This window comes from Pelophylax lessonae, assembly GCF_965119305.1.
Source record: "Pelophylax lessonae genome assembly, chromosome: 4".
NCBI lineage: Eukaryota > Metazoa > Chordata > Amphibia > Anura > Ranidae > Pelophylax > Pelophylax lessonae.
Window position 1 is genome coordinate 677,884,330 of NC_138771.1, and position 21,473 is coordinate 677,905,802.

General features: G+C 53.4%; 1 protein-coding gene across 1 annotated transcript in view; it reads right to left on the reverse strand.

Moving 5' to 3' along the window:
- Nucleotides 1–8,194: 8,194 nt before the first annotated feature.
- Nucleotides 8,195–21,473, reverse strand: part of ACADVL (acyl-CoA dehydrogenase very long chain) — a 31,964-nt gene continuing 18,685 nt past the window's right edge. The window contains exons 7-18 of the mRNA XM_082255620.1: nt 21,273–21,395; nt 19,372–19,570; nt 18,891–18,995; nt 18,307–18,393; nt 18,082–18,144; nt 16,406–16,507; nt 16,219–16,316; nt 15,975–16,047; nt 14,968–15,040; nt 9,700–9,772; nt 8,539–8,614; nt 8,195–8,452 (exon numbers count right to left, since the gene is read on the reverse strand). Of these exons, the coding sequence (XP_082111746.1) occupies nt 8,312–8,452; nt 8,539–8,614; nt 9,700–9,772; nt 14,968–15,040; nt 15,975–16,047; nt 16,219–16,316; nt 16,406–16,507; nt 18,082–18,144; nt 18,307–18,393; nt 18,891–18,995; nt 19,372–19,570; nt 21,273–21,395 (1,213 nt within the window). The 3' untranslated portion in view covers nt 8,195–8,311. The remainder of the gene's footprint in view (nt 8,453–8,538; nt 8,615–9,699; nt 9,773–14,967; nt 15,041–15,974; nt 16,048–16,218; nt 16,317–16,405; nt 16,508–18,081; nt 18,145–18,306; nt 18,394–18,890; nt 18,996–19,371; nt 19,571–21,272; nt 21,396–21,473) is intronic.

Below are 21,473 nucleotides of genomic sequence, written 5' to 3' on the forward strand. Positions count from 1 at the left end.
GGCTGCCACACCGACTCAAGGCTCCCACTCCCGAGGCTGCCACACCGACTCAAGGCTCCCACTCCCGAGGCTGCCACACCGACTCAAGGCTCCCACTCCCGAGGCTGCCACACCGACTCAAGGCTCCCACTCCCGAGGCTGCCACACCGACTCAAGGCTCCTACTCCCGAGGCTCCCACTCCCGAGGCTACCACACTGACCCGTGGCTCCCACTCCCGAGGCTACCACACTGACCCGTGGCTCCCACTCCCGAGGCTACCACACTGACCCGAGGCTTCCACTCCCGAGGCTATCACACTGACTCAAGGCTCCTACTCCCGAGGCTGCCACACCGACTCAAGGCTCCCACTCCCGAGGCTGCCACACCGACTCAAGGCTCCCACTCCCGAGGCTGCCACACCGACTCAAGGCTCCCACTCCCGAGGCTGCCACACCGACTCAAGGCTCCCACTCCTGAGGCTATCACACTGACTCAAGGCTCCCACTCCCGAGGCTGCCACACCGACTCAAGGCTCCCACTCCCGAGGCTGCCACACCGACTCAAGGCTCCCACTCCCGAGGCTGCCACACCGACTCAAGGCTCCCACTCCCGAGGCTCCCACACCGACTCAAGGCTCCCACTCCCGAGGCTACCACACTGACTCGAGGCTCCCACTCCCGAGGCTACCACCCTGACTCGAGGCTCCCATTCCTGAGGCTACCACCCTGACTCAAGGCTCCTACTCCCGAGGCTCCCACTCCCGAGGCTACCACACTGACCCGTGGCTCCCACTCCCGAGGCTACCACACTGACCCGTGGCTCCCACTCCCGAGGCTACCACACTGACCCGAGGCTTCCACTCCCGAGGCTATCACACTGACTCAAGGCTCCTACTCCCGAGGCTGCCACACCGACTCAAGGCTCCCACTCCCGAGGCTGCCACACCGACTCAAGGCTCCCACTCCCGAGGCTGCCACACCGACTCAAGGCTCCCACTCCCGAGGCTGCCACACCGACTCAAGGCTCCCACTCCTGAGGCTATCACACTGACTCAAGGCTCCCACTCCCGAGGCTGCCACACCGACTCAAGGCTCCCACTCCCGAGGCTGCCACACCGACTCAAGGCTCCCACTCCCGAGGCTCCCACACCGACTCAAGGCTCCCACTCCCGAGGCTACCACACTGACTCGAGGCTCCCACTCCCGAGGCTACCACCCTGACTCGAGGCTCCCATTCCTGAGGCTACCACCCTGACTCAAGGCTCCTACTCCCGAGGCTCCCACACTGACCCGTGGCTCCCACTCCCGAGGCTACCACACTGACCCGTGGCTCCCACTCCCGAGGCTACCACACTGACCCGAGGCTTCCACTCCCGAGGCTATCACACTGACTCAAGGCTCCTACTCCCGAGGCTGCCACACCGACTCAAGGCTCCCACTCCCGAGGCTGCCACACCGACTCAAGGCTCCCACTCCCGAGGCTGCCACACCGACTCAAGGCTCCCACTCCCGAGGCTGCCACACCGACTCAAGGCTCCCACTCCTGAGGCTATCACACTGACTCAAGGCTCCTACTCCCGAGGCTGCCACACCGACTCAAGGCTCCCACTCCCGAGGCTGCCACACCGACTCAAGGCTCCCACTCCCGAGGCTGCCACACCGACTCAAGGCTCCCACTCCCGAGGCTGCCACACCGACTCAAGGCTCCCACTCCCGAGGCTCCCACACCGACTCAAGGCTACCACACTGACTCAAGGCTCCCATTCCCAAGGCTACCACACCGACTCAAGGCTCCCACTTCCGAGTCTACCACGCTGACTCAAGGCTCCCGAGGCTACTAACTTGACCCGAGGCTCCCACTTCCACATCTGATGCTGGGAAACAGCAATGCAGGAATGATGATTTCGTACAGAGTGGAGAGTGTACCGGTGTCCTTCTGCGGCTGATTCAAGAAATGTGAGTTATCCCCAGCAGGGAACAGGGCTACCTGTCCACACGTCAGATTACCGTGAACTGACGGTTACATACATTGCCCGTGTGAACTTGATCAGATCTCTTACCGCACCTGACACTGCACGGAATGGCATGTATCTATATGCACAACACAGACTGCCATAGGTTATACTGAGACCATCACTCAGTCAGCAGAACTGCAGATACTTGCATTAGTAAATTGCTCTAAAGAACCTACAGATCGGTCCATTCCAGCTGCAGCTCACGCATTCCAAGCACGCCATCTGTAGGAACCTAAAGCAGGCCATAGACGATTCGTATTTCGTACGATTTATCGTTCGATAAACGAAAGCGGCACTCGTGCACATCATCGAGTGTACCATCAATGTGAGCCGAAAATCGTGCGACAAAACACTATTTTTTGTGCCTTTTAACCACATCTCTACCGGACACACTCCCTACTGTTCTGTGTTTTGTTAGGTGAAATCATACAACTTCCCCACTAATGATATGAAATTCGGCCGATTTTCGCAAAAAAACCCAACATGTTGGATATGTGAATTTTTGCTGTCGTACGAAAATCGAACGTTTTACATACCACACTAACGATACGAAAATCGTTCGATAACACTGCCATTTACGATTTTCGAACGAAATTCGAATCGTCTATGGCCTGCCTTAGTCCATGTAGTGACCTACCTTTTCTTCTTCAGCTCATTTGGTTCAGAAGCCCAGACGTCCACTGTAAGCTGTACGGCCGCTAAGCGCTGACACCACGGTGGGTACTCCTTTAGACCCCATATACACTGCCCTTCACCCACTGAGCTGGTATAATCATGACCTTTGGTTTATGTGGTATTACAGCGTGTTGACCTAGATTTGGTTATGTATACCCGGCTATGCGTTTTATGTATGATGTTGTCAGTCTTTTAACTATTGCCTATCAACTGTGTATAATTTTCGAATGTTTCTGATTAATAAAGTTTTTCAAGGAGAGACCGCAGCTTGCTCTATTCACTTTTCACAATTTTGAACTACTTACAGGCTTTTCCTATACATTTCTCCTGCATGAGGTCATTACCCTACTACCAGAGGTGGAAGGGTTCTGTTCCTGAACCGAAAGGAGGTATCTTCTCCATCTTGGATCTAAAGGGCTCAAATGTGTTCATTCATGTTTAGAAATTCTGCAATGGAGTCGGCCAGATCTTTCATCCTCTCACTTTACTAGGGAGATTTTCTGGCACCTCTAAAGCCTGTTCCATCACTGAGTCTCCTAGAGCAGTGGTCCTCAACTCTGGCCTACAGGGCCCACTAACAGGCCAGATTTGCAAGATAACTGAAATACATCCCAGGTGATATAATTTGCTGCTCAGTGATTGCAGTATTCTAGTCTGCATCTCCCCAAGGTAATACTTTAATACTTAGTGGGTCCCGAGGACCGGAATTGAGAACCACTGACCTAGAGGAGCTCCTCCTAATGTGTATCTCTTTATTGGACATCACAGGACACAGGTCCATTCATAGCCAGTGTGATGGGGTTGTCCTTCAGGTGATTGGATGCCAGTTTTAAAAAAAAAAAAGAAAAGAAAATCAGGAAAGTCCCCACCCATGAAGAACTTCTTCCAGATAATCAGAGCGTCAACTTATCTGCTCGTGTCTCTGGTGATGGATGGTCTGTGAAATCTACAATATTTGTTTCTTTCAGCCAGTTTTTCCTCAGTATTCTGTCTGGACTTACTTATCCAGATCTGTTGCCTATAGTGGTCAGCTAAGAGGAATGGAACCTGGAACCCGTGATGGACACACAGAGACTGTTAACATCAGCACTGGATTCTAAAGCCTTGTACACACGTAACAAATTTCCACCGAGCGGTCGTCCATCTTTTGTCCAGAGTTGTGTTTTGTTGGTTGGAATGTGCCTAGACTGCACACGAATTTTCCCGCACAACAAAATTCTACTTCAGAAGTGATGTCATGTGTTGGTTTGCTTTCTTTGTGTTCTTTCTTCTCTGAGCATGCCCAGTCTTGCTCATCAGATTTTTTCCTGTCGAAATCTGTACTGACTGCATGAAAATCGGACGTGTTTTGACGGAGGACAAAAATTTTATAGCCTGCACACCAGACTTTTTTCGGCCGAAAAGTCTGAGTCGGTTGTCGGAAGCATCATACTAACAAGCCGGAAATTGGCAGATCGGTCGTCAATTGAAAATTCCCGGCCGAATTTTGATGCGTGTGTACGAGGCTTTAGTATTGAGACGTTAGGGTGCAATGGTAGATTTCCTTTGGGACTGGCTCGTGGTGATCCCCAGCTGGGGAGTTGTGTCCCTGAAGGCTCTTGTGGCAGGAAATACTAGGAACCCCTCTCTGGGAGGGCCCCCAGTGGAAGCCCCACTATTGCTGGTACCCAGGAGGGCCAGAAGATCCCCTTGTTTTCCTGGGCCCTTGTGTTATATGCACCCACCTTTTGACTGTGCCCTGAGCACCATATGGCGCTGGAGGAGCTTAGGAGCCCCCTAGGAGGCTCTTGGTGCCAAAAGGCATAGAGCAGATTGTTTTTCCACCCCCCACCTGCCCAGGAACACCAGTGCAGGGCAGGTATGTTATGGAAGGGGTGGAGTCAGCCATATTGGTATTCTTATACAGCAGAACCGATCTGTTTTCCTGGCCATTGCACAACTGCTAAGCTGGGTAGGTACTACAGTATACTGCTGTTACAGGGGAGTGAACCACTGGTAGAAAAAAAAAAGCTGGACATGGTTGGATTAGAGTTTCTCCCTTGTTCTGGGGGTACCAGCAGGATTGTCTTATAATGGCACCCGCTCTCCTCAGCTGAGTTCATTAAGAATTGCAGCCTGAGACCCCAAAGGTTCCAGTGGATGAGATACTTTGATCAAACTTCCAGAGGCCTTATTCAAAGCCTCTTTGCTCTTGTGGGGGCATCCTTGCAACCTGTGGGCTCATCAGACGTCTGCTGTGATATAGAGCTGCCCTGCAAGACAACTGAAGAAAAAAGGAAGACTAAAAAAGGTGTGTGGAAAACAGCCGAACCCTAGCTTTATATACTCACCCACCAGTCTGCTAACAAACCAAATAAACCGGTCTAACAATGTAGGTTAAAAACTGGTTTAGCTAACACACATTTGCAAACGCATGTGTAAGCTGCAAGGCCAGCAACAATGCACCCTGTGTATCCTGCAGTCTTAACACTTCCTAACACTACTCAACCTGAGTGTCTCCACAATGGAAGTACATGAATGCTGATGGATGGATGGGATACAGGTGGGCTTGGAGATGGCCCAATCCCCCCCAACCTGCTCCCATCCATGACTGGTATTGAAAACCGAATGGCTGTGTAATAGCCATAGGGTGCAAACTCAATAATTACCGGCTGGGAAGCACACACCTCCACACCTTTAGTATAGGTAGTTAAGACAAATTGGGACTTTAAATGAGACACCAGCCTGTAAAGCACAGCGTCTCCATCCCTGTATATAACAAAACTGAAGAAAAAAGGAGACTAAAAAAAGTTGGTTTTTCTTCAGTTTTGTCATATACAGGGATGGAGACTCAGAGCATTACCTGCCCGTGTCTCATTTAAAGTCCCAAAACTGCCCATATTTTATATGTTATCAGGGATGGAAATGCTGTGCTTTACAGGCTGGTGCCTCATTTAAAGTCCCAATTTGTCTTTACTACCTATACTAAAGGGATGGAGGTGTGTGCTTCCCAGCTGCTCATTTTTTAGTTTGCACCCCATGGCTATTCCACAGCCATTCGTTTTTTCAATACCAGTCATGGAGGGGAGCAGGTTGGGGGAGGATCGGGCCATCTCCAAGCCCACCTGTATCCCATCCATCCATCAGCATTCATGTGCTTCCATTGTGGAGACACTCAGGTTGAGTAGTGTTAGGACTGCAGGATACACAGGGTGCCTTGTTGCTGGCCTTGCAGCTTACACATGCGTTTGCAAATGTGTGTTAACTAAACCCCTGTTTTTAACCTACACTGTTAGACCGGTTTATTTGGTTTGTTAGCAAGCTAGGGTCCGGCTGTTTTCCACACACCTCTTTTAGTCTCCCTTTTCTTCAGTTTTGTCATATACAGGGATGGAGATGCAGAGCAATACCTGCCGGTGTCTCATTTAAAGTCCCAAAACTTCCCATATTTTATCATTTTTATATCCTCTAAAGTCTAGTTCTAAGGGGTCAATGAGGCCCCGCCTTCATGCTCCTGGTACCACTTTTCTACAGACTGAGGCATGCTGGGAGCAGGCAGCCACCTTTTGTCTCCGGCTGTAGGTGGCAGTGTAACCCAACAGTCAATGAATTGCGGAGCCCCTAATGGACTACAAGAAATGGATTTTATAGTATTGTTGTCACTCCAGACACCACATGAAGGCTACGGGATGCTTCTTTATACCCCCGTCCCTCTTATCACCCCTCCCTGACAACACCCCCTGGGTTGGGGGGGGGGGGGTCTGTGGAACCCAGCTTACCTTAGAGAAGTTGTGAAATCCCTGTCTCCGCCCCTCAGGCCCCTCTTATGTGTAAGTCACCCTGTGTCTGTTAGGGGCACAGGGTGACCAAGGAAATGATGGACTTAATGGACACTCAGAATATGGTTTTGATTACTCAAATGGGACAGTAATAATTGTCAGCCATATATCTCGGGAACTGTGAGGATTTGGTCCCACTTTACACCGTGAGACCTAGACTGTTTTAGACTGTTGCCATGAAGTCTGTGACTGCTGAATAGTCGGGGCAGTGCTTTGGTGTGTGTTCCATGTGCTTCGGTGTGGGAGACGGACAGACTGATACTGGGGTCTCTTGCCATTTTTTTTGCCTTGTTGCTGGGCAGTCTGGTCATCCCAGTCTGGTTTAAGTGCGCTGAGTTAATGAGCATGCTATGGCTAATCCCATCTAGACAAGGTTATCATTGAGTCAGCTGTACCTCGTTATCTAACCATTGTGTGATGTTTTGGGTAAATATTTGGGTCATTGTTCATGTAGTGACTGACATACTTCAAGTGTATAAAAAGTCTGTTTCTTCTTCAATAAAGGAGTTGGCTTGTATGTGTCTGAAAACAACTAAGGGCTCTTTCACACGGGCGGTCCGATCAGATCCGCCTGTCAGTTTTTAGGCGGATCTGATCGGATCCTCCATGCAGCTCTATGGGGCAGCGGGTGTCAGCGGAGGTCACCTCCGCTGACACCCGCTGCCATCCGCATCCGATCCTGTGCTGAAATCTGGACGGATGGAAACCCTATTTTTCCATCCGTTCAGTAATCGGAGCGGAGCGGATCTGATGAGAGCGGACAAGCGGTCCGCTCTCCTCCGATCCCCCATAGAGGGCAGCGGGTGCTGAGACACCTCCCTCTCCGCTCTGCAAGCGGAGACGGAGCTGTCATCCGCCCGGCTCAGCGGGGATCGCGGATCGATCCCCGCTGAGCAACACGGATCCGCCTGCGGAGGCGGACCGTGTGAAAGAGCTCTAAAGCTGGATACACACTATCCAACTTTTGTGGTTAGATTTCCTTCAGATTTACCTTTTCTATGTAGTGAAGGGCCTGCCAGATTGCATACAAATTGAAAGTGTTTAGGTTTGACCTCATATTATATGGTTTTGGTAAGTCTAAAGGAAAAAGTCTTCAGAAAATCTTATAGTGTGTATGGCCCATAAGTGTCAGGCTAGTTTTTGTATGTATTGTTTGTTTGTCTTGTTTCCTGTATATACCACTGGTTACTTCTTGCATGTATACTGCACGGTAGTGAATTTTCACGTGATACTTTATAAATATCTATGATTACACTTACAATTGTTCTCCGATTCTTACTCTGCCGACAATAGTAACCTACTTTGCATCCTATGCAGAATAACCTTTTTTATATGCATTCTTGGTTATGTTGGCAACCCACCCAAAGATATAGGGGTATTTTCATACTTACTCCAAAACAACCACTTTTTATACTAGTTTTTGTATGTAGGGTGGCTGGAATCTCTATATATGTTCAAGACTGGAGGAAGCCGTATACTGGCAGAAGCCCACAAACCCAGTGTGGGTCGGCAGTTCCCTTAAACCCCCCCTTACCCCAATATTTCCATAGACATCACATGTAACCTACAGGATCTTCCTGTGCACCCCCAGACATCACATGCAGACTCAGGGATTCTCTTGTACACCCCCCCCCCCCCAGACATCACACAGCCTATAGATCTTCCAGTGCACCCCCCCCCCCCCCCCCAGAGATCACACACACGAGGTCCAGGATTGCACACAATGTATTTCTGGCACAGTTGGTGGAATTATAAGGCAGTTGTGAATCCGTAAACATACAATAAATTACAATCTGCAGCCTAGGAACCGTCCACGACCTTCACTCAGAATCCCAGCGGGTGAGAAGCCACCACCCCACCGTTCTCAATCAGGGCGGAGGAGGCTGAGCGCAGGTTCCTGAAGAGAGCGGATCCCCCTCCTCCACCACGCAGGCTCTTTAGGTTTCCCCGGACGCGCTCCGCCGCCTGCAAGAAGAGAGAAAGCGATGAAGACAAAGCGGCTTCACATCTACAGACCGACCGACAGATAGGAAAGACAGACAGACGCTCACCTCTGCACACCAAATGTCACACAGAACCTTCTCATGGACGGCGGTGGGGAGACCCTGCGAGAGCGCCCGAGATGACCTGAAATACAAGAGACAGTCTAAGCTCCACCCAAAAAGATGATCCCTCACCAACCAATCAGCTCCCTCCTCTCTAATGCAGGAGAACGGAAGCGGGCAATTTTACATCAGATCCAATGGTGGGCATGATCCTAAGAGGCAAGGTACGGAAACCCCGTACCCCAAATCCACCCTGAGACAGCACACACAGCTTCCATATTCCTCCCCTACCCCCAAATCCCCCCACCCCCGAGACATCACACCCAGCCTCAATGTTCCTCCCGTACCCCAAATCACCCCCGAGACATCACACCCAGCCTCCATGTTCCTCCCGTACCCCAAATCCCCCGAGACATCACACCCAGCCTCCATATTCCTCCCGTACCCCAAACCCCCCCCCTGAGACATCACACCCAGCCTCCATATTCCTCCCGTACCCCAAACCCCCCCCTGAGACATCACACCCAGCCTCCATATTCCTCCCGTACCCCAAACCCCCCCCTGAGACATCACACCCAGCCTCCATATTCCTCCCGTACCCCAAATCCCCCCCTGAGACATCACACCCAGCCTCCATATTCCTCCCGTACCCCAAACCCCCCCCCCCCCCCGAGACATCACACCCAGCCTCCATATTCCTTCCGTACCCCAAATCCCCCCCGAGACATCACACCCAGCCTCCAATGTCCTCCCATACACCCCCGTACCCCTCCCCAGATTACAGGGAACCTCTACTCATTCCTCTCTTTTGTAAAATACTTCCCTCCCCAACCCCCCCCCCCCCTGCCAAAACACAGGGAGCCACTTCCCCTCCCAACTCTCCACCTCCAATAACAGAGGGAGCCACTTCCCTCCCCAACTCCCCCCTCTCCCAAAACACAGCCACTTCCCCTCCCAAAATACAGGGAGTCACTTCCCTCCTCAACCCCCCTCCCCCCAACAACACAGGGAGCCACTACCTACCCCTTCCTTTAACATAAGCCAACCCCCTGTGGGCAGAATCATACCCACCTACCGGCCCCCTTCCCCCTCATTCTACCTCCTCCCACGGAATACAGGCTGCAACTACCTGCTCCTCCCCCCTTCTATGGGCGGAGTCACACCTACCTGGAGAGTACCACAATCATTGCGTACAGATCAATGGCGGCATCGGCGACTCTGTGCAATATGAACTGTTCATCTGTGGAGGGAATAAGAACCAATCAGCAGAGAGAACTCACAAGATGGGAGGAGACAGTACCACCTACCTAACATGAACCGGATATAACCGGAGTAACTGGTACTCAGCAAAGGAGTCTCCATTGTGTTGCTGCAAACCGATTTCGACTTCCTTTGGCCCTGTCCCTCCTGTGTTTTCCATTAGTCCTTTAATGTAGTGGATGAGACTGGGAGGTTGAAAGAGGTGGGGCTAGGAGGGAGTGCGGCCCTCATCCTGTGGATATAAAGCTCCGGGGTGCGATCCGTATTCTGTATACGGCGCTGTGCAAAAATCTTAGGCAGGGTGGAGAAATGACCGCCCTTCAAATCGGCATCAGTTCTTACACCCTGCCCACACTCCGCACACCCCTCCCAACCCACACACTCTGCACCCCGTGTACACTCCACACACCCTGCCCACACCCTGTAGACCCCACCTTGTACACTCCATACACCCCTCCCAACCCACACACTCTGCACCCCCTGTACACTCCACACACCCTGTAGACCCCACCTTGTACACTCCATACACCCCTCCCACCCCACACACACTCTGCACCCCCTGTACATCCCGCCCACCCCACACACTCCATATTCCTGCACACCCCGCCCTTGCTCCGTACACCCCGCCCACACCCTGCACACTCCGTACACCTGCACAACTTAAGTGATTTTGTAGGATAAGTGTATAATGAACCAAAAATACTGAGCAGGTGCTAATGATCATCAATTTCATATGTAGGTGCAAACACAGTCATTACCTGAAACAGAAACAGCTTTGAAAACAGGGTGAGGAACAGCCAAACTCTGCTACTAAAGGTAAGGATTCATGGCGCAGGTCATACACCATGGCAGACTGGGGGTGCAAGAAACAGTTAACGTTGAGCGTAGACGCGGTGGTCGGGTAACATTGAGGAGTGTAGATGTGGTGGTCTGGTAACGTTGAGGAGCGTAGACGCAGTGGTCGGGTAACGTTGAGGAGCGTAGACGCAGTGGTAGGGTAACGTTGAGGAGAGTAGACGCAGTGGTTGGGTAACGTTGAGAGTACACGCGGTGGTCGGGTAACGTTGAGGAGAGTAGACGCAGTGGTCGGGTAACGTTGAGGAGCGTAGACGCAGTGGTAGGGTAACGTTGAGGAGAGTAGACGCAGTGGTCGGGTAACGTTGAGAGTACACGCGGTGGTCGGGTAACGTTGAGGAGAGTAGACGCAGTGGTCGGGTAACGTTGAGGAGCGTAGACGCAGTGGTCGGGTAACGTTGAGGAGCGTAGACGCAGTGGTAGGGTAACGTTGAGGAGCGTAGACGCAGTGGTCGGGTAACGTTGAGGAGCGTAGACGCAGTGGTAGGGTAACGTTGAGGAGAGTAGACGCAGTGGTCGGGTAACATTGAGGAGAGTAGACGCAGTGGTAGGGTAACATTGAGGAGAGTAGACGCAGTGGTAGGGTAACGTTGAGGAGCGTAGACGAAGTGGTCGGGTAACATTGAGGAGTGTAGATGTGGTGGTCTGGTAACGTTGAGGAGCGTAGACGCAGTGGTCGGGTAACGTTGAGGAGCGTAGACGCAGTGGTAGGGTAACGTTGAGGAGAGTAGACGCAGTGGTCGGGTAACATTGAGGAGAGTAGACGCAGTGGTAGGGTAACGTTGAGGAGCGTAGACGAAGTGGTCGGGTAACATTGAGGAGTGTAGATGTGGTGGTCTGGTAACGTTGAGGAGCGTAGACGCAGTGGTCGGGTAACGTTGAGGAGCGTAGACGCAGTGGTAGGGTAACGTTGAGGAGCGTAGACGCAGTGGTCGGGTAACGTTGAGGAGCGTAGACGCAGTGGTAGGGTAACGTTGAGGAGCGTAGACACAGTGGTAGGGTAACGTTGAGGAGAGTAGACGCAGTGGTTGGGTAACGTTGAGAGTACACGCGGTGGTCGGGTAACGTTGAGGAGAGTAGACGCAGTGGTCGGGTAACGTTGAGGAGCGTAGACGCAGTGGTAGGGTAACGTTGAGGAGAGTAGACGCAGTGGTCGGGTAACGTTGAGATACACGCGGTGGTCGGGTAACGTTGAGGAGAGTAGACGCAGTGGTCGGGTAACGTTGAGGAGCGTAGACGCAGTGGTCGGGTAACGTCGAGGAGCGTAGACGCAGTGGTCGGGTAACGTCGAGGAGCGTAGACGCAGTGGTAGGGTAACGTTGAGGAGAGTAGACGCAGTGGTCGGGTAACGTTGAGAGTACACGCGGTGGTCGGGTAACGTTGAGGAGAGTAGACGCAGTGGTCGGGTAACGTTGAGGAGCGTAGACGCAGTGGTCGGGTAACGTCGAGGAGCGTAGACGCAGTGGTCGGGTAACATCGAGGAGCGTAGACGCAGTGGTCGGGTAACGTCGAGGAGCGTAGACGCAGTGGTAGGGTAACGTCGAGGAGAGTAGACGCAGTGGTAGGGTAACGTCGAGGAGCGTAGACCCAGTGGTAGGGTAACGTTGAGGAGCGTAGACGCGGTGGTCGGGTAACGTTGAGGAGAGTAGACGCAGTGGTCGGGTAACGTTGAGGAGCGTAGACGCAGTGGTCGGGTAACGTTGAGGAGCGTAGACGCAGTGGTAGGGTAACGTTGAGGAGCGTAGACGCAGTGGTAGGGTAACGTCGAGGATCGTAGACGCAGTGGTAGGGTAACGTTGAGGAGAGTAGACGCAGTGGTCGGGTAACGTTGAGGAGCGTAGACGCAGTGGTAGGGTAACGTTGAGGAGCGTAGACGCAGTGGTAGGGTAACGTTGAGGAGCGTAGACGCAGTGGTAGGGTAACATCGAGGAGAGTAGACGCAGTGGTAGGGTAACGTCGAGGAGCGTAGACCCAGTGGTAGGGTAACGTTGAGGAGCGTAGACGCGGTGGTCGGGTAACGTTGAGGAGAGTAGACGCAGTGGTCGGGTAACGTTGAGGAGCGTAGACGCAGTGGTCGGGTAACGTTGAGGAGCGTAGACGCAGTGGTAGGGTAACGTTGAGGAGCGTAGACGCAGTGGTAGGGTAACGTCGAGGATCGTAGACGCAGTGGTAGGGTAACGTTGAGGAGAGTAGACGCAGTGGTCGGGTAACGTTGAGGAGCGTAGACGCAGTGGTAGGGTAACGTTGAGGAGCGTAGACGCAGTGGTAGGGTAACGTTGAGGAGCGTAGACGCAGTGGTAGGGCAACATCGAGGAGAGTAGACGCAGTGGTAGGGTAACGTCGAGGAGCGTAGACCCAGTGGTAGGGTAACGTTGAGGAGCGTAGACGCGGTGGTCGGGTAACGTTGAGGAGAGTAGACGCAGTGGTCGGGTAACGTTGAGGAGCGTAGACGCAGTGGTCGGGTAACGTTGAGGAGAGTAGACACAGTGGTAGGGTAACGTTGAGGAGAGTAGACACAGTGGTAGGGTAACGTTGAGGAGAGTAGACACAGTGGTAGGGTAACGTTGAGGAGCGTAGACGCGGTGGTCGGGTAACGTTGAGGAGAGTAGACGCAGTGGTCGGGTAACGTCGAGGAGAGTAGACGCAGTGGTAGGGTAACGTCGAGGAGCGTAGACGCAGTGGTCGGGTAATGTTGAGGAGCGTAGACGCAGTGGTCGGGTAACGTTGAGGAGAGTAGACGCAGTGGTCGGGTAACATTGAGGAGAGTAGACGCAGTGGTAGGGTAACGTTGAGGAGCGTAGACACAGTGGTAGGGCAGCCAAATGTGAAGCATGGTGGAGGTTTCTTGCAAATTTGGGGCAGTATTTTTGCAGATGGAGTTGGAGATTTGGTCAGGATGAATGGTGTCCCCAATTCTGAGAAATACCCGACACAGAACCACCTACCTGCCGAGTCCCTTCACCAACTGGGTGCAAGTGGCCCTAGAAGAAGGCAAGGAGGGGGAGGGACACCCCAAATGTAGACTGGATTTCACTTCATTGATAAAGCTATTAACACTCCGATGTCTGGAAGCGTTCATTTACAGCGTCACACCTGCCCAAGACTTTTGCACAGTACTGTATATAGGCACGCACTAATATGTCTGAGGGGTGCTGTCACGGGGTGGGGGGGGTTGGGGATCGCTGACTCTGCACTCCCTCCATTCAATAAAGACAAGGTTGGGACAGTATTCACCGTCACTGGGGGTGGAAGACAGATAATTAATGGTTTGAATTGCTTCAGATGGGACAGTAATATTTGTCAGCAATATCTTCATATAGAAATATGAAGATTTATTCCTGCTTTACACTGGGAGACTTAGACTGTTATAGACAATCGCCATGAAGCCTGACTCCTAGATAATGTGTATTCTGTGTGCTTGTCTGTGAGAGAGACACACAGACTGTCATTGGCAGACTTCCCTATTGTTTGTAAATGGAGCTGGAATGTGGATTGTGTCTGTCCCATTGTTAAATATTAATGACCTCACATTGTTCTCTCCAGATGGCTAGATTATTTAGTTCAGGTTAATTCTGTTTCTGTATACACTTTCCTCTGCATATGATAATGTAATCAGGCAGAGGGGAGGGATTGCGTACACTGTATGGGAGTGACTGAGTGTAAAACCCTGTTTCTATTGGAATTTGAATTTCATGTCCTGTCCCCAACAAGGTCCACCTGGGCGGTAACCTTGTGGGAGAAAACTGTATAAAAGAGCAGCTGTACCATTAAAGTTAGAGTTATACTTCACCCTCAATCTAGAGTCTTGTCTCTTATTGGGGGAATCGGCTACAAGGGATTGCTATGCTCTTCATACTCCCTTAGATAATCACTGAGCTCTGAGCTTGTTCCTGTTCCTGCTTCACTCTCTGGGGAAAGAGAGGTTCACCCACTGTAACCTGGAGCCTTGTCGTAGGCCCAGGGTGGGTAGGGGACGGCGAGACCCCAACAAAGCTGCGGCGGTTTGTTGGGTCTGAGGTGGTTATGGTGTCTGGTGGAGTGCGAGGGAAGCACCAGGAGCATCCGTCAACTGAGGTACCCAGTCGGGGTGCCGGTTGATCCGTTACAAAGGTGTTCCCTGATTGGACGAGTTGGAGGCGCGGGATGGTGATAGGTCTGTGTGCATTGAATGGTACCACAATATCGCCCGCAGGTCAGTACTTCGTCACATCACCCTGATGGCAGCAATCACTATATTATATGAATACACCGTGCCAAGCTGGACCAATGTCCCTGGGAGGGGCCCCGGGGCCCACCCCGCCTAGATACCGACAATCTTACCCACAATCCTCTTCCCGTATTTCACCAGAACTTCCTCCACCACCAATCCGAACTCTTCCAGAGCGCCAACAGCCTGAAAAAAGGAAAATACCATCCTTACTGGGCTCCGCCCACATTACTACCACTGGGCTCCACCCACATTACTATCACCATGCTCTACCGCCATGCTCCGCCCACATGACTACCCCTTCTCCGTCCACATTACTACCTCCATGCTCCGCCCACATGACTATCACCATGCTCCGCCCACATTACTACTGACATGCTCCGCCCACATGACTACCACCTTGTTCCGCCCACATTACTACCTCCATGCTCTAACGACACGCTCCGCCCCGCCTACATTACTATTGACACGCTCAGTCCACATGACTACCACCTTGCTCAGCCCACATTACTACCGCCATGCTCTAGACGCTCCGCCCACATTACTACTGACACGCTACGCCCAGATGACTATCACCTTGCTCCACCCACAGTACTACCGCCATACTGCTCCCACATTTATCCCACCATGCTCCGCCCACATTACTACCGCCATGCTCTAGACGCTCCGCCCACATTACTACTGACACGCTACGCCCAGATGACTATCACCTTGCTCCACCCACAGTACTACCGCCATACTGCTCCCACATTTATCCCACCATGCTCCGCCCACATTACTACCGCCATGCTCTAGACGCTCCGCCCACATTACTACTGACACGCTACGCCCAGATGTCTATCACCTTGCTCCACCCACATTACTACCGCCATGCTCTAATGACACGCTCCGCCCACATAACCACCATGCTCCGCCCGCTTTACTACCACCACGCTCCGCCCACATTACTACCAACATGCGCTGCCCATCATAGCATTGCTGTGCTCCACCCCTAATACTATCTTCATACTCCACCCCTTTATCGCCGAGCTCCATCACTAATTAAATTGCTCTGCTCCACCCCTAAAACTATCCCCGTGCTCCACCCCTAATAGTAGCGCCCTCCCCCTCCATAACTTACCAGTTCTGCACTCTTCTCCATCTCTGGATGGACGTTTCCTTTAAGGGTGAGTCCCGTTCCCAGACCGGCCCTCCTACAGGGAGACAATGGGGCAATTATATGACAGACAGCCCCTCCCCCATATCGAATACTGCCCCTCCTTCCCAACTTACCCACCCCGTATATCTATTACCCCTTCCCCCATATATGTGATAATACTACCCCCTATAAATATTACTGCCCCTCCTCCTACCCCCTCCCCCACCTTTTGGCTCTCCGCACCCCCTCCCTCAGCAGTAGTTGGGAGTTGCTCAGTGGACTGGCGATGGCCTTCTGGAGAGATTTCAGCTCCTTCCCGGCGCTCTGCAGAGGAAAGAAGGGTGAGAGGTTAATGGAGACACGGTATGGGGGAGGGGGTGGAGGGGGGGGATCAGTTCTGGAGAGCTCATTACCTGCAGTCCATTAAGTGCAACAAACAGCCTGAGGATGTCATTGGTTCCTTCAAAGATTCGGAAAATGCGCAAATCGCGGAGGACGCGTTCCACTCCACCATCCTGGAAGAGGAGTAGAGATCAGACACACAGCAAGGACAACCCACCCAATCCCAGAGCCTGGAACCCAATCCCGGGGACCCACAGAGGCCAGAGCCCAATCCCAGAGCCTGGAACCCAATCCCGGGGACCCACAGAGGCCAGAGCCCAATCCCAGAGCCTGGAACCCAATCCTGGGGCCCCGCAGAGGCCAGAGCCCAATCCCAGAACCTGGAACCCAATCCCGGGGACCCACAGAGGCCAGAGCCTGGTACCCAATCCCGGGGGCCCACAGAGGCCAGAGCCCAATCCCAGAGCCTGGAACCCAATCCCGGGGGCCCACAGAGGCCAGAGCCCAATCCCAGAGCCTGGAACCCAATCCTGGGGCCCCACAGAGGCCAGAGCCCAATCCCAGAGCCTGGAACCCAATCCCGGGGGCCCACAGAGGCCAGAGCCCAATCCCAGAGCCTGGAACCCAATCCTGGGGCCCCGCAGAGGCCAGAGCCCAATCCCAGAGCCTGGAACCCAATCCCGGGGGCCCACAGAGGCCAGAGCCTGGTACCCAATCCCAGGGGCCCACAGAGGCCAGAGCCCAATCCCAGAGCCTGGAACCCAATCCTGGGGCCCCGCAGAGGCCAGAGCCCAATCCCAGAGCCTGGAACCCAATCTCGGGGACCCACAGAGGCCAGAGCCCAATCCCAGAGCCTGGAACCCAATCCCGGGGGCCCACAGAGGCCAGAGCCCAATCCCAGAGCCTGGAACCCAATCCTGGGGCCCCGCAGAGGCCAGAGCCTGGTACCCAATCCCGGGGGCCCACAGAGGCCAGAGCCCAATCCCAGAGCCTGGAACCCAATCCCGGGGACCCACAGAGGCCAGAGCCTGGTACCCAATCCCGGGGCCCGCAGAGGCCAGAGCCCAATCCCAGAACCTAGAACCCAATCCCGGGGACCCACAGAGGCCAGAGCCCAATCCCAGAACCTGGAACCCAATCCCGGGGACCCACAGAGGCCAGAGCCTGGTACCCAATCCCAGGGGCCCACAGAGGCCAGAGCCCAATCCCAGAGCTTGGAACCCAACCTCGAGGCCCACGGAGGCCAGGGCCCAATGCCAGAGCCTAGAACCCAATCCTGGGTGCCTGCAGAGGCCAGAGCCCAATCCCAGAGCCTGGAACCCAACCTCAGGGCCCACAGAGGCCAGAGCCCAATCCCAGAGCCTGGAACCCAATCTCGGGGGCTCGCAGAGACCGGACTCCCAGAGCCTGCAGAGTGAAGTCATCCAATCCCAGTGTCCATAGAGGCCAACCAACCCCCCTTCCCAGTGTCCATAGAGGACCCCTCCCAGTGTTCATAGAGGTCCTCCCCCCAGTGTCTATGGAGTACCCCCTACCCCCAGTGTCCATGGAGGACCCCCCCAGTGTCCCTAGCCCTCCATGAGGCAGAATAAGGGCTGAGGCCCCCGGAGAGAAGTAGGAGACACAGCGCTCCGCTCAGCGCAGTACACGGAGTGGAGGGGAGATGGTGCTGCTCAGCGCAGTACATGGAGTGGAGATGGCGCCAGCGCAGTACACGGAGTGGAGGGGAGATGGCGCCAGCGCTCACCTTCATGAATCCGGTTCCTCCCAGTATTTGGATACATTCATCGGTCACAGCCCAGGCCGCTTCCTAAAAACAAACAATCGTCACACATTACAGATCACCGGACAACTGTCTGCTCTCCGCCGCAGCCAATCACATCTTCCCTTTCATACACCGGGAACATCAGGAATGAACTGGATTGGCTGCGATGGGCAGAGAGTTCATACACGGATAGTGATTGGTCCTCACCGAGCCGAACACTTTACTGATGGCGGCTTCTATCTGGAAGTCCTTGGCCCCGGAATCCATGTTTGCGCTGATCATGTACGCCATCGACTGAGGGAGACAACAGACAGGCAATGACACCGATACCCCTACATGGGGGGAGGGGGGGGGGGCAGAAGAGGGGCAAGAGAGGAAATTACACTGATACCCCTACATGGGGGGAGGGGGCAAACCATGGGAGCAGAAGAGGGGAGAGAGAGGAAATGACACCGAAACCCCTACATGGGGGGAGGGGGGGGGGGCAGAAGAGGGGCAAGATAGGAAATTACACTGATACCCCTACATGGGGGGAGGGGGCAAACCATGGGGGCAGAAGAGGGGCAAGAGAGGAAATTACACTGATACCTACATGGGGGGGGGGGGGGGCAAACCATGGGGAGAGAGGAGGGGGGGGGGTTGGGAGGAGAGAACAGAGACAGGCGATGACACTAATACCCCTACATGGGGGGGGGCAAACCAAGGGGAGAGAGGAGAGGGGAGTGAGAGAGGAGGGAACAGAGACATGAGATGACACTAATACCCCTACACACGGTGGGGGGAGGGGTTACCTCGGTGACGTACTGTAAGACCGCCATTCGCGCCAACTTCTCCTGAATGACTCCAAACGTGTGCAGCTTACTTCCAAACTGCGTGCGATTGGTGGCGTGATCCACCTGATGTGTCCAATGGGAAGAAAGACAAGTTACCACAGAGACAGAGCCCCTCCCATTACTCAGAACTCCTCCCACTAAAACTTCTTACCACAACTCCTTCCACCTCATTTTCTTTTACCTTACATAACCCCTCCCACTTCCTCCTGTAATTCTCATATGACCCCTCCCATTACCGACATTTATAAACATTGCTTCTCCAATGGCCACTTATTAAACTTCATACATAAACCCATCACTCATCAGCTCCTCCCCTTATCATGTGACTTCATAAACTCTGACCTACTACTGCCTACAGCTCCACCTATCACTCACTTTAGCTCCTCCCATTAGTCTACACTCTGCTGCCCCTGATGGGGACATTGGGTGCTGCGCTCACCGCTCTCTGGATCATTCCCTTCATAGTTCCGGACAGGGCAGCGGCCATCCCGAAGCGGCCATTGTTGAGGATATTCATCGCCACCTTGAACCCGTTTCCCTCTCCTCCGAGTACATTCTCTGCGGGGACCCGGACCTCATCGAAGTGCAGAGCGGCTGTGTTACTGGCCCGGATACCCAACTTCTTGTCCGGGGGGCCACTAGGAGAGAGCCCAACCATTGTCAAAGGTCAGCTGGACGCAGCTCAGGAGAAGAGCAACTGCAGGTCAATAAAGTTCACTCATCTCTCCCACTTACCGAGGGGTCCCCATCCAGATATCGGCTACAATACATGTGACAGAGACCCCCCCATAGGGATCATTGGTCTCTCCCACTTACCGAGGGGTCCCCATCCAGATATCGGCTACAATACATGTGACGGAGACCCCCCAATACAGATCATTGGTCTCTCCCACTTACCGAGGGGTCCCCATCCAGATATCGGCTACAATACATGTGACAGAGACCCCCCCCATAGGGATCATTGGTCTCTCCCACTTACCGAGGGGTCCCCGTCCAGATATCGGCTACAATACATGTGACGGAGACCCCCCAATAGAGATCATTGGTCTCTCCCACTTACCGAGGGGTCCCCATCCAGATATCGGCTACAATACATGTGACGGAGACCCCCCCATAGGGATCATTGGTCTCTCCCACTTACCGAGGGGTCCCCGTCCAGATATCGGCTACAATACATGTGACGGAGACCCCCCAATAGAGATCATTGGTCTCTCCCACTTACCGAGGGGTCCCCATCCAGATATCGGCTACAATACATGTGACGGAGACCCCCCAATAGAGATCATTGGTCTCTCCCGCTTACCGAGGGGTCCCCGTCCAGATATCGGCTACAATACATGTGACTGAGACCCCCCCAATACAGATCATTGGTCTCTCCCACTTACCGAGGGGTCCCCATCCAGATATCGGCTACAATACATGTGACGGAGACCCCCCCATAGGGATCATTGGTCTCTCCCACTTACCGAGGGGTCCCCGTCCAGATATCGGCTACAATACATGTGACGGAGACCCCCCAATAGAGATCATTGGTCTCTCCCACTTACCGAGGGGTCCCCATCCAGATATCGGCTACAATACATGTGACGGAGACCCCCCAATAGAGATCATTGGTCTCTCCCGCTTACCGAGGGGTCCCCGTCCAGATATCGGCTACAATACATGTGACGGAGACCCCCCAATAGAGATCATTGGTCTCTCCCACTTACCGAGGGGTCCCCATCCAGATATCGGCTACAATACATGTGACAGAGACCCCCCCATAGGGATCATTGGTCTCTCCCACTTACCGAGGGGTCCCCGTCCAGATATCGGCTACAATACATGTGACTGAGACCCCCCAATAGAGGTCATTGGTCTCTTCTGCTTACTGAGGGGTCCCCGTCCAGATATCGCCTCAGTATCTACAATATATGTGATGAAGACCCCCCCCCAAAACAGATCATTGGTCTCTCCCACTAACTGAGGGGTTCCCCACCAGACATCGGCTCCAGTAACTACAATACATGTGATGGAGACCCCCCCCCCCCAAATAGAGATCATTGGTCTCTCCTGCTTACCGAGGGGTTCCCCACCAGATATCGGCTCCAGTATCTACAATATATGTGATGGAGACCCCCCAAAACAGATCATTGGTCTCTCCCACTTACTCAGGGGTTCCTCACCAGATATTGGCTCCAGTATCTATAACAATGTACACCACAGAGACCCCCCCCATAAAAATCAATGATCTCTCCCGCTCACCAACAGGTTTCACTCTCTCTCCACCCCTGCAGAGGTCCAAGCCATGATATTGGTTCCACCCAGCCCCCCATACACCGCCATATTCCCATCACTCACTGTGACACGCCTTCTCCCCTCTCCACGATGAATGCCGTGATCTTCTCTTTCATCTCTCCACTGGACGGGTCGGGGATTTGGGTTTTGGCAAAAACTGTGAACAGGTCAGCAATTCCTCCGTTACTGCAAGAGAGATGAAACGTGGTAAATACACCGACATGAACCAGATTTCCTCAGAATCACCATCAGAATCCGACATAC